Genomic DNA, 14,190 nt, shown 5'->3' with positions numbered 1-14,190 from the left:
AAAATAGCAACATGGGAGCATTCCTCCAGTAACAGGGTGCTTCAAAATAACTTGTAACCTTACCCTCTGCTGGGTTAAACTAGTACAACAGGGAGAGATACCTGTGTTGAAGGGATTTAGAGGCAAATAATGGTTTCAACTTAGAAGTATTCATAACTGAAGGCCTCTCAGCACATTTATAAAAAGAACAGCTAACAGCATATCTGTAGGACACAGGGTAATATGTCCGAGTCAAAGGGCTGTATCCTTGGCTTTGGCCCTTCTGCATCCAACACAGCAAAGGAGGAGGAAGCCTGTAAACTACCTTTACTCTTCCCTGATTGCGGTGTCTTTGGGTGCCAATGTGTGTCCAAAGATGTAATTTAGAGCAGTGGGATTGATGAAAATTGATCATAGTAAGGACCAAGATCAGCCCCAGGAGATAGAGTAAGATGCCACTGAGGTCCTGCTCCCAACTAGAAAGAGACAGCTTATCAATACATGGTGGAAAAGGAGAAATCCTGCATTTGAGCACAGGTGAACTCAGGAAAGTATTTGAAGCAACTGACATGGAAGTAGAGTGACACTAGATCCTGCCAAGCTGAGGGACTGAAGTCCCATTTTATTTCTCCTCCAATAAGTTCCTCAGGATGTGTGTCTGTGCATGAATGTCTTTAGAACCATCTCTCTGAGCGCTACACATGTTTTCACAAGGTTTTGTTTCTCTGGTTGATTTGGGCTATTAATATTCAATTCCTTTCAAATGGCAGTCATTTCTGTGAGACTTTGCCTTTCAAATGCCAACCGTGAATCTCTTTGAGTGAGTTGGCACAGGCAGTACTTGTTTTACTGAAGCGCATTCTGAAGACCCAGTGGAGCTATAGTATTTGCTATGCAGTTATATTAACCGCAATGCATCCATCTCAAAGACTTGGCTCTGGAGGCATTGGAAAGAGAAGGATGAAAGGGCATAGCCTTTATATATGTAAAAAGGAACAAAACTTTCACACACATGGTTATTGGACTGCACTAGCTTGCTAGTATTAAAGGCCTATTTTACAAGTATTTTCTAGGAAGCCATTCTATTCATTTTTAAAATAGATTCAGGTAGAAATCCAGAAATTGTGCAAGCCAAAGTTTTGCAAAGATCCTATATGCGTCACAGTTGATGGAGGTGATTGCCATTCCCAAAGGAATAAAAAAAAAATACTACTTTCCAGTTTTTAATAACCTTATAACAATTTTCCCTTTAAGGAAGAAATGTTAAGATTTGAAGAATGTTAACCCGATGAAATGCAAGCATGAGGCATCTGAAAATGTATTATAATATAATTTATACTTTACACTATGCTGTAGGTCTTTATATTTTGATTCAGGAAGCAAGTCTGACCTCCTCAGGTGATAGCTAGAGCAAGAAGCCAAAGACCAGAAAGGGTATGAAAGAAGCGACCTCTGAATCTGCACCAGGTTTGCTGATATTTTGGATCTCATCCTGGGGGATTCTGGATAGCCTTAACTTTCACTGCAGTCTGCATCTCTCAGGATTAGTCCCTTTGTTAACTAGGTGAACCACATGAAGATGGGATTATTATTACAGCTGGTCAAAAAATGGAATTTCCTTTGTGCAGAAAATTTGGAGATTTTGACGTCTGGTTTCATACTGATTCAGGATGAAAAGTCAAAATCTTAGAATTTTTCATGAAACAAAATATTTATTTTGTTTTGACTTTATCAAAATGTGGGGTTTTTTTGAGTTTTTATTATAAATAATATGACAAATCAAAACAAAGTGAAAATGAAACATTTTGACTTTATTGAAGCCAAACATCTCAATAATTTCCATGAAACTTCAGACCAAATGCACACATTTTCACAAAATGTTGTGATTTTGCTGTGTTGGCATTTTCTGATGGAAAACAGTTAAAATAAATATAAATTAATGGAGATATCCCATCTCCTAGAACTGGAAGGGACCTTGAAAGGCCACAGAGTCCAGAGTCCAGCCTCCTGCCTTCACTAGCAGGACCAAGTACTGATTTTTGCCCCAGATCCCTAAGTGGCCCCATCAAGGATTGAACTCACAACCCTAGGTTTAGCAGGCCAATGCTCAAACCACTGAACTATCCCTCCCTCATAAGAAAGTTTTTTACCAGCTCATATTAGTATACATATTTTTGAGGAGCTATAACCTGAGTGAACAATAACATGCAAGTATTAATGAGACAGGAAAACCTCAGATATGTAGTGTCTGATTTGTGATTATCTGGCTTTCATTACCATAGCATCTGAGAGCATGAAAACACAGCTACATATTCTGCGAATACTTAAGGAGGGCTGCCAGTAACAGAAGTATGTTCTTCTGTTTATTCTATAATCATTATTTTCCTCCAGATTTAGTTATCTCTGGGCCAGGTTGGTCGTAGGATGTGTCTGGGGTGGAAGGAAGGTGCCTTTCACCCCTGCTTATCCTACGTATATAGCCAACATATTAGGTGTCTGAAGTGAAGAAAACTTTGTATTGGGGTCAGTGGCCCAAATGTGATAGGTGGAGAAATGGTTTGTAGTGCAACACTTTGGGTATTATTTGTGGGCTAGAATGGAAATGCAGATGATGATGATGTAGTAATGTGATATATCTGGGTGTTAACAAGTAGTGTGGGATTAGCTAGAGGATGAGCTAGAATTAAGGTTGTTTTTGACACCGTAATTTAGAGTTCCTGAGTTTTCAACAGATTTTTGTTTTCTTTCTTAACTATTATGTGCTAAAGACTTTTTTCTTAAATAACTGACTGGTGATTTTGGGAGACAGTTCTGGAATGCCCCACTTGAGACACCTCACAGGGGCTTGATAGGGTTGCCAGTTTTGGCTGGACGTATTCCTGGAGGTTTCATCACCTGACATAATCTTTAATTCCTAGAGACTCCAGGACAATCCAGGAGACTCCAAGCCTTGATTTTCCAGAAGGTGGGTGCTCAGCACTTTCAGAAAATCCAGCCTGGCCTCCTTCTGGTGTTTGCAGTGAGGCATTCAAAATTTCAAGTCAGCTTTGAACATGCTGTTCACTGTCTTCAGGAAAGCAACTGCTTTTCTTATTTTCAATTATTATGTTGCATCTGAAGATGATTCAAACAGTTTTTGTCTGCACATGAAAAGATCAATTATTTTGAGTCCTGAAAAACACACTTACCTCGAGGCCCAAACATATAATCCACAAATGTGTTTATTTCCCAGTCCAAAGCCTTCAGCTGCTCCTAGAAAAACACGTGACAAATTGTTAGCTCATGCCTCACATAGAAAATACAATACAAAAATAAACCTGCAGAGAGCCTTTTTACACACAAGTGTCTCAAGGTACCTGACAACAATCATCCCCATTTTTAAAAAGTGCTCTTTTAACATGAAAAGATTTAGGGCTATATGCTGCTGTGGCTACACCCACAGCTCCCGTTAACACCATTAGTGGAAGTAGCATGTACCTACCACAATAGACCCCTGAGGAAATAAATGCAATTTAAATGGAGATTTTAGAAATGAAAATGAACAAGCCTTTAAATGAATCTAATCTGTAACAGGTGCCTTTTAGTGTTTAGAAAGTACCTTGGCCTTCTTTGAACCCTAGCAATGCTTGCTTTTTTAGTTTTTCCATTAAAATCTATATTTGAGAAAAGAGCAGTCAGTAACCCTGATCTGCTTTATGAAGCCACCTGGCTGTCAGCCACACTGTGATTGTGCACTAGTTAAATGTATTGATGTTCTGTTTTGAAGAGGGAAGATTTCCCCCCCCCCCCTGCAAAAGCTACATATTCCACATCCTTAGTCCCTCATCACCACTATCTGAGCATCTGAGTTACATTATTGCTAATTTGAAGAAAAGGGACTGAGGCAAGATCCAAGTTAATAGAACTACTTTTATTTATCCCAGGTGGTCCAGAAGTCTTTGGCAGAGTTGGGAATTGAAGAGTGCTCTCCTGAGTTCTAGTGCACTTCCTTAATTAGAAGGCTATCCTTTTCACACCTATTGCTTCATATACTCCCATGCTGTGCAGTCCAAACCCTTGCAAGAGATCATAATCTTGAAAGAATAGGGGACCAGCCAGCCAAAATGTTCTGCTGTGCCCTCTGAATTCTCCTGACAGTTGCACCGCAATGCTGTACTGCTGCGCTATTGTTTTGCTCTGGAGGAGAACTCCTTAAGTTCTCTACCCACCAATGCATTTGCACATCACAGGGCAAGATTTGGTTTACTCCAGATTTTAAAAATGAATAGGCTGGTTATTGGGAATAAATGTGTACCTCTCTGCACTCATCTTTGCACATAACTTGCTCCAGGTCTAAGAGAAATGTCTCAGAAGGGGACAGGTTTTGCAGCACCTTGGGGGGGGAGAAATTAATCTCTACAGAATGCTGCGTGGTTCGTCTGATCTCAGTAAAACAAAACCAGAACAAAAACCAATTTCATTTTTTAGTTTTATTTTTACAAATGAAGGGAAAGGTTCCAATCAAAGGGATCATTGAGATAAGACAAATCTTGTTGCTGAGAAGTTTAGCTTTTTTGAAAGGTACTTGATGGGGGGCACTAGAAATTGGCATCTCCCCATAGAAAAGATACCGATACCAGCAGCCAAAGTTTTCCCTGAAGTGAGCTGGAAGTGACCACTAAAGTTGGAGGAAAGTTCCATCCCGGTCTGGGGCTTTCTGCTGAGATTGCCAGCAAGGTGCCCGCTACAGTGGTGGGTTGTGAAACAAGAGTTGTCTGCCAGAAATTTATTCTGAGACCAGCAAACTAATTTCAAACAGGCATCACGACTGAGCCACCACCGTTTAGTCAAATGACATAGATTGGAAACTCTCACCCATCATATCTCTGAGCTATCCAGTCCCCCTGTTTGTTTAAAGTTTTATGAAAGGGAAGATTTGGCCCATTTTCATTTGGAAAATGCCATGCTAGCTCCCATCAGTGATCTGTTATACTACCATGTCAAAAAAGGAGTCCTTGTGGCACCTTAGAGACTAACAAACTTATTTGGACATAAGCTTTTGTGGGCTAAAACCCACTTCATCGGATGCATGGAGTGAAAAATACAGTAGGCAGTATATATATTGCAGCATATGAAAAGCCGTACCAAGTGTGTGTGTGTGGGGGGGGTCAGCGCTAACGATGCCAATTCAATCAAGGTGGAAGTGGCCTATTCTCAACAGCTGACAAAAAGGGGTGAATATTAACAGAGGGAAAATTACTTTAAATTTGTTAGTCTCTAAGGTGCCACAAGTACTCCTCGTTCTTTTTACTTTTTGTAGTGACCCAGCCACTCCCACTCTATTCAGGCCTAATTTGATGGTGTCCAGTTTGCAAATTAATTCCAGTTCTGCAGTTTCTCGTTGAAGTCTGTTTTTGAATTTTTTTGTTGAAGAGATGCTACTTTTAAGTCTGTTATTAAGTTTCCAGGGAGATTGAAGTGCTCTCCTACCGGTTTTTGAATGTTACAATTTTTGATGTCTGATTTGTGTCCATTATTCTTTTGCATAGAGACTGTCTGGTTTGGCCAATGTACATGGCAGAGGGGCATTGCTGGCACATGATGGCATATATCACATTGGTAGATGTGCAGGTGAATGAGCACCTGATGGTGTGGCTGATGTGGTTAGGTCCTATGATGGTGTTCCTTGAATAGATATGCGGACAGAGTTGGCAACGGGGTTTGTTGCAGGGATTGGTTCCTGGGTTAGTGTTTTTGTTGTGTGGTGTGTAGTTGCTGGTGAGTATTTGCTTCAGGCACTACTGTCTGTAGATTAATCTGTTTTAAAACACACACACAAGCATGGATTTACATGATTTATAGCTATTGACATTAGAATACAAAGCTGCTTGCATTCATGATCAGATTATGTAAATAATGTGTACACATTGTGAGTAATATCATTAATATAAATTCCTTTTATATTTGAATTTTGTAGGCAAGTCTACTTTAGGCTGCATTTTAATGAGAATTACGGACAGACTGAATTCTTGCAACTACTTAGATGAAAGAAGAGGAGAGTAAAGGGGAGATTTTTTTTTTTTTTTTAAAGATACCTGCCTACTTTCGTGGGCTAAAACCCACTTCATCAGGTGGTAATTTCATAAATCAGAATGCACTACTACATTTAATTATCCATGCCTAAAAGAGGGGTTAGTGTATCAAATAAAGAAAAATCATAATTGATATGTGCATTGTAAATGAAATACATTTGTAGGATCACATGTGTTTTTTGCATTTGTAAGTGATACTGTGTTTTTGTACAGGTGCAAAAGTGAATGAGCAACTATGAAAATATCAAGAAGGATATTGGTACCAGCAGCTACACAGACCATTTTAGTGGAAGAGACAGAACAGGAGAATTATGCTTCTCTCTTTGTCTCCCTGGTTTCCACACTTCTTGACCATCTTAGCCCTTAGCATATCTCTGAGCTATTCAGAGGCTGATGTTTTGCTGACCAAGTCCTATGCATGGACAAGTTAAACAAAAAAATACATTTTATTTACCTACTAGGGGGACTACTTTGAAAAATGACTGAGAAATCAAAATAAAACTTTCTAAAAAGAAATTAGTAGACCGTATGGCTTCTGGAAGAACTCTTCAGTGATTGCTGTGGAGATATAGTACAACATAGCCCATTGTATGTAAAAATACAAGAAAATAGAAACAGTCTGCAGCATAAACATTTGTGTTGCTTGTCTGCATTTCTGGCAAATCATTTCTATGTCTCTTATCTGCCAAGAAGCTTGAGTTACCAGTCGCGAGATTAATATAGATTTTATTTTCTTCCCTCTCTTTATAGGACACGACTCTGGATATTGGCACTGTCATCAATTTTCTCACTCATTTCTCACCCCTCTTTCCCCTTACCCCACCCTCAAAAAACCCTTACTGGTGTGAACAACTGAAAGGATGAAAAATTGCCATCAAATGACAATATGCAACGTACAGATTTCTCATGAGGTATTTATTTTTGCAACAGAAGTGGAAATGAATCAGTAGCAATAAAATGTGCTTATGTGATATGTTCATGCTGATTATATTTGAAACATTGCTTCAAGGTCAGTCAGTATGGGGGAAAAATCAGTCTTATACTTGCCTTACATTTACACCTCTGTCTCCTGATTGCCTTGGTTTCCTGATCAGTATTACTATAAAGGCACCATGAGCTATGCAAAAAATACTGTCCATACAGTATAGGTCTTATATAGAAGAATAAAAAATAGGAACAGTTTGCCAATGAACATCTGTTCTGCAAGCATTTTACCATCAAATACTCTAGATTGGAAACTCCTTCTCTGCCTCTCTGGGAGGGCAAGCTGGAGGAAAAATATATAGAAGTAGCTATGTCTTGGGCAAATGTAAACACAAAGGGTTCTGTTTGCCCATGGATGCTCAGGAATAGAAGTATCCAAATTCGACCTGTCTGTCACTTCACCTTGAATGGTCCCTTACAATATGTTTAGCATAAGTAGTTAGGACAATCTGTTTGATCTTGTATTTAGCTGTGACACTCTGAGTACCTTTCCCAGACCCGAAGAAGAGCTCTGTGTAAACTCAAAAGCTTGTCTCTCTCACTGACAGAAGTTGGTCCAATAAAAGACATTACCTCACCCATTTTGTCTCTTGAAGTTATGAGACGCATTCTAACAGGATTGACCAGCACAGATGTATTGGATAGCTTGATTATCAACTTTATTCTTAGTTCTGCTTTCTCCTTTCTCTTACGTAAGTTAAGTCTTACGTAAGAAGTTAATAAATACAATCATGAGCAGCATCTAGTGTTGCTAGCTCCTTTTCCTCTCACCCTGGCATTGGTTTAGAGTTTCCTAATGTATGGTTTAGTTTGTGTGGTTTAGTAGTTTCCTAATGTATTTAAGTCCACCAAAAAATAATCCATTTCTTCCTGCTCAGCTGCATTAGATCTAAAAACATAACCTTGTAAGAGAGAGCCTGAATTTCAGAATATATTTGAGCTTGCCTTGATTTATTGTTAGCAATTTGCTGTCTATGTTTTCAGAGGGTGCCATTCAGTTTTAGCTCAGAAGAGATTACACTGCCACACAACTTTTTGCTACCAGCCAGCTGTCTTGATCAGTTTTTAAAAAATCTAAGTAAAAATGTTGATCATTTATGTCAGCTTAAATCGAGCCCTCTTATAGCAGCCTTAAAATCTTTACACTGGGCCCAACCGTGAGCCTAAGCAAAGCCTGAATAAACTGGCATTTGCCTCTGGGAAATAGGAGGGCATTATGGAAATATATTCCTCACCCCAGCATGGAAGTAAGGCCAAGGTACCTATGCAATTGGGCTGCATCAAGTTACTGCTGGATATGGAATTATGCTTATATCCCCCTACTCTGTAGTGAGCTATACAGACCCATATTAGGGATACATTGTGCAGCATACCCCAAGCAGTTTGTGGAGTCTCTTTGTGGGAAGTATCTGTTGCTTTGGTCCCCTTATGCAGTAGACCCACCATTTTCAAGATGTTGTTGGCCCGTCAGTGGGCATCTCAGACTAGGTTGTAAAGGAATCTGGGTTTCTATTTTTAATGGCAAGTCTTAAAGCAATGCCATTAAAGGTATATTGATCTCCCGGCTCATTTCACAGTGAAAGCAATATTCTATTAAATGCCTGATGCTCTGGCTGGTATCACATAACCAAGAAGGATGGGATCTTTTACGTGTTCTTGTTTTCAGTGTTGGTCTCATAAGGTTGGTCAACACAAGAAACTAGTGTTCAAAGCAGGCCACCAACCCTATCACATCTAGTGCAAGCAAGAACAGATTTAGGAGCACTCTGATTCACTCACACTGGGCCCAGAACTGTTACTCAGAGGAGTAATTCCTACCTATTTGAGAAGGTCCACTGCCTTCTCAGGGGAGTAAGGAGTACTTATACAGCCTCAGTCGTGAAAGATTGTGAAAGATTGCACTCCCTGCTAGGAGCACAAGCTGGAAGGGGTTTCTTAGTATAGATCTTCAGATGTGCTTTCTCTTTCTTAAATTTATTTGTATCATCTGCTAGTCTCTGTTCTCCGGAGCCTCTTTTTTGCTGTATGACTTTTCTTAATTATGTCACATGGTCCCACTCTTGTGTTCCTTCTTAAAATGGTCCAGGTGCTACTAAAGTGTAGGGTAATGAAATAGTAGTATTCCTTCCTCTTGATAAATGTCCCCTTTTTTCTTTGGAGAGTTAGAAACTTGCCTTACTATGCAAATGTACTCCTTGGATTAATGCAAACAAAATCACGTTATCCCTGCAGATTCGCTACAGGGCTCCAGTGACTGGTGCTACATTTGCAACTTCATTGTTTCAAACACCTATTTTTAAATTAAAATTGGAGTGGCAGAACAGTAAGCATATTGGACTCACACATCTTTTCACATCTGCAAGCCAAAGTTTTAGACTCATCTGGAACAAAACTTGTGACCACAGGAAAAAATCCCTGTGCAGGGTTTCAAGGACTAATCACTGACAGAATCCTGGTTGGAGTGAGGGGGTGATCTCTGGTAAGCTTATTACCACATTTGTAGGTTTTTAATATGATTTCTCTGCAGGGCTGGTTCCAGGGTTTTTGCCGCCCCAAGCAGCAAAAAGAAAAAAAAGAAAAGAAAAGCAGCGATTGCGATCTGCTCTACCATCGCTGCTTCAGTCTTCGCGGCAATTTGGCGGCTGGTGGTCCTTCGCTCCGAGAGGGAGTGAGGGACCCGCCGCTGAAGAGCAGGATGTGCCGCCCCTCTCCGTTGGCCACCCCAAGCACCTGCTTGCTGGGCTGGTGCCTGGAGCCAGCCCTGTTTCTCTGTAATGCCTTTATTTTAAGAATAAATGTGTTTGCTTAGAAAGAGCTGTGTGGCAACTTAGCTGTGACAAGCACGCTGTGTACCATCTCTGAGGAGGGAAGCAAAACAGACCTGCAAAAGCAGTCTGTCTTTTGCTGAAATATCACCATAGAGTCAGGGAAATGTGTAGGTCTCCACCCAAGCGCAGTGACTGTGGGGGAGCTGGAAGCCTGAGAACTAGGGCCTTTACTGGACAATGAGGGGGAAACACAGGTGCAGTTGCCCTGAACGGTGACATTCAACAACCTCATCACCTAACTTGGAACAAGTGGCAGCCTCACCTGAGAAAAGGCAAGGAATTGAAACAGGCATGTTGTTGGAAAGAGGCATGCTTCCCCCTTCTGCAGCCCAGTCCAGTTTCCACTAATACTTGTGCCTCTCTGTCAGTGTAAGTGGAAGGGAGCACAACTCATCAGAGCTATTGGCTGTAGTAAAAGTTAGTCAAATTCTATAGCATGTTTTCTTGAGGGTTTGGCACTACAGGATCCCACCCTTGACTATAACTCAATACATATAACACAATACATATAGCACAACAATAGTACAGTGTATTTTGACAGTAAGAAAAAATCCATGTCATTTAAAGATTGAAATATATCAGTTTCCTTTAATACAACAGAAAAACTCAAAGGAGTAAAAATACTAAACCAGTGCCTTTACTACTAGCAACTGAATGAATGTATAAATGAGTTTAGCTTCTGAAAATGGCTTACCATTTCTCATAAAAGCTCAACACTTCTATTTCTTCCTGCCAGCCCCATCATCCCCATGTGTGAAATGGTCATAAATGTTGCATATCCAAGAAGGGCCATGTTTTTTTTTTCTTTTGGCAAAGAAGCAGCACTGACCACCCTCCTTGATACAAGCCTCTTTGGCTCAAACTGGAGCCACACAAAGAGAAGCATTAGTAGCTCAAGCAGATCACAACCTCCCCACTGCTGGGGGGCTCACTGTGCTGGCTAAGGAAAGGGAGTCAACACGTGTGTGTGGGGGGCACATTGGTTCACGTCTCCCCCCCGATTTCTGCCAGGGTTTGTGTGCCCCTTCCCTGAACCCCACTGCATAGCACCAGCATTTTTAAATTGTGCCACCCCACTATCAACAGTTATGCGTCATCTCTGCTGGTAGGATTTCTATGGAATGCCTTTCAGAAGCTAAGCCTCCTCTTTCCTGGAATAACCTCTGAGGAAAGCAGCAGTTGAAACACTGCTGGGATATGAATTTCCCTCCAGATACAGCAGCCTCCACAGGTGCTGGGAGCTGCAAAGTATAGGGTTCAGTATCAGTAGAGGTCCATCTAGCCCTTAACGATAGGTGGGAGCTGCATCCAGGCTGCTAACATTTGTTCATTAATTTCACAGACCTGAATCTATCAGGAGTTAGTGATATATTTTTATATGCTTTTCTAGATCAAAATCTTATGTAATGGTAGAGCGCTCTCTCTCACACACTTGATTGAACCTGTCATATTTGTGAGATATGCAACAGCTGATGATAACCTAATGTAAGGAAAAAACCCAAACGTTTTAAAATCTCCTTTTGAGTTTCCTCACTTTCCTGATCCTAAAAACTTGTCATACAAAATGAAGATCAAACTATAAGTGCTTTTGAGCCATTTTTTTTTACTCTATCAAGAGCTTTTCCTAACCTTCAACAACAACAACAACAACAAAGCGCACACCATACTCCTATTGTTGCAGGACTTTGTTTCAACAGTGTTACAGCAGAGGATCACTAATTGCCACAATTCTCGCTTCCTTTTGAACTGATAAAACCACCTTAAATGTATCAAACTCCAGCCGCACATGAGTGGAACCATAAAGTCCCACATTGTACCGCTAATTTTATACTAGCAAATTCAAGAAATGACTTACTACTTTAACATGGTTGAATGTGTTAAGTGACTTGTGCAGCAATTTGTTTCATGAGTAAAACACCTGAAGCCATTCCCCTTGCAGCCTGAGGTAGCTCCTCCCTGGCTTGTACTAGGGCTGACCTCCTGTTGGTTCTGTAAGGGCCCTCCCCTGAGGGGGGAAACAAGTGAGCAGCTTCCAGCTACAGAAAAAGGAGGAGCAGGGACTTCAGGGGTGGGGTGGTCTCTGTAGCTGTGCAATAAATTTTGGGATAATAAAAGGAGGGATTTAGGTAGGCAGAACCACAAAACAATAACCCATGAGTAGCACTCTCCCAGTTAAAGCAGGGTAGCTCAAGCTCCTTAGCTGATCGGAAGAATATCATATGAGGAGAAAGGTGGTTCTGCAAATAGCCTGGACTAAATAATTTAGTTGCCCAAGTTGGAATCTGACCAGAACTATGAGGCTAGCACTCTTGATTTAGTGTCCCTGGATCAATTAGGTAATCTTTGTGTCTTATTTACCTCATCCACAGAGGGGGAACATAACATTTACCTACTTAAGTAGGGGTATTGGGACTACTAAAAGTGTTTTGTGGTCCTTTGCCCAGAAAGTGCTATAGAAATGCCAATTATTACTAATATTTATATTACATGTTTTAAAAGTAGCATAGGCTCTTTAGTTTCTAAAAGTGGTCAGCACTTCAGGTTTGTGTCTCTGATGAAAGACCAAAGTTAATAACCTGGTATAATCATTGAGACAGATTAGATAATGTGGGATATTGAAAATTATGTTAAAATTACAGGCTATCCCTTTTAATCAGAAGGGGGGTTTCCTGGCTCTGCTTGCAGCCTAGGGAACTCTGTAAGGAAGTGTGAGATCAGAGTCAGCCTGCCAAAGGCTAGCCTAGAGCAAGGTGGAGCGAGTTGTCTCTTTCTACCTTAGGTATTGGCCTGCTTTTTCTCTGTGTGTTAATGTTCTGGATTTTAAGAACTAAAACAGTGCTACTGTTTCTGGAAGGTTGTGATGCATTTATGTTTTTATGTAACTACTCTGAGTATGCCATGAACATATCACATAAGATAGAGCTCTTAAGCCTCTTCATCCACTAATTACTACCAGGTGTAAAATTCCACCCAAATCTCTGGTTTTCCTTTTTGAGCCACAAATACAGTTCACACACAGCAACTTGTTGGAGAAAGAGAAAATGCCAAGTGCTTGTCTTCTCCTGTTTTCTTAAAAAAAAATGTATTTAGGTTAGCTGACTCAAACCTACCCAACGTGTGTGAGTTATGAATTGCCATGTTACACACCCCATGTTCTTAGTCCAATACTTAATTTGCAACACTAACACAGCTGGGAAACTGCAGGCCATGCTTGTACAGTGGTGAGTGTGCTATGGGCAGATGACTTGTGAATCACTAATTAAATCACAAATGGCAAAATTATAACTTCCCACTACAGCTATGCATCACTACTGTCTTGTAGTGGGTATGCTGAGGGCAGAATTTGGCCTTTCATGTCTCATGGATCTGAGCTACATTCTGCAAAAGAAAATCTTGATGTTTATGGCTAAAGAAGGGAGAAATATGTCAGTAAGAAAAAAAAGTTGTTCAAATCTTCAGGTGATAATAAGGGGCCTAATTTTACATTCCTTTGCACCTTGTGCAGCTGACCATTCATGCAAAAAGTGTGTGCAAAGTGGGTGTAAGAAGCAAGCCAATCACACTGGTAGCTATTTTTACACTCACTTTGTGCCAGTGTAATTAACGATACAAGAGGCAAGGCAGAGGAGAATTAGATCCTAAGAAGCAGAGCAATATTTTTATCTACCTGGTGAATGAATACTGAGACTTGCCTGTCAATATTCAGCTAAGCTAATTTCTGGACACAGGTCTTTGTGTTTGCAGACTTCACTCAACCAACCATGAACCATTATAAACATTTGATTGTGTTAGTTCCTCACATTCAATATATCAACCCTAAGTTTTGACTTTATTATCCATATCATTGTCAGATGAAATTTGGCAGGAAGGGCTATTGGTTTTATAATGTGACTAGTTGAGTGTTTTTTTAAATGCTAGAAATAGTAAGTTAGAGAATTCTTGTGCTATTGATTCATTGAATAATATGTAACTAGAGTATCAATGAAATATTTGCTGTTGCTCTCAGTATCTAATTAGACCGTAAATCCTTGTAGATACGTGCCTTAGCTGTTAACTGATTGTATTATCTTCCTAACTGATTTTTTTTCAAAGACCAGATGATGACATTTTCTCTTTTATGTGGAAAAAATTACTTTCCTGTTGCTTCTTGCTTTTATTGTTTCTAAATTTGTGTAATGTAATTATATTGTATATTTGATGTTCTCCATTCCTATTGTTTTACTGCTAAAGTTACGAAATGAAAAATATTAATCATTAATGTTAGACATAGCAATCACATCACCCAAAATAGGATCTCGTCTGCTTTAAATCTCAGACATTATTTGACA

The 14,190-nt window shown here is 40.0% G+C and overlaps 1 protein-coding gene across 1 annotated transcript in view; it reads right to left on the bottom strand.

Annotated features, from left to right (window-relative positions):
- ELOVL2 (ELOVL fatty acid elongase 2) overlaps positions 1 to 14,190 on the bottom strand; it is a 93,750-nt gene that overhangs the window by 50,042 nt on the left and 29,518 nt on the right. Inside the window, exon 2 of the mRNA XM_054018961.1 lies at positions 3,168 to 3,231. Within this exon, the coding sequence (XP_053874936.1) occupies positions 3,168 to 3,231 (64 nt within the window). The remainder of the gene's footprint in view (positions 1 to 3,167; positions 3,232 to 14,190) is intronic.

This window comes from Malaclemys terrapin, chromosome 2, assembly GCF_027887155.1.
Source record: "Malaclemys terrapin pileata isolate rMalTer1 chromosome 2, rMalTer1.hap1, whole genome shotgun sequence".
NCBI lineage: Eukaryota > Metazoa > Chordata > Testudines > Emydidae > Malaclemys > Malaclemys terrapin.
This window is presented reverse-complemented; position numbering and strand designations above follow the sequence as displayed.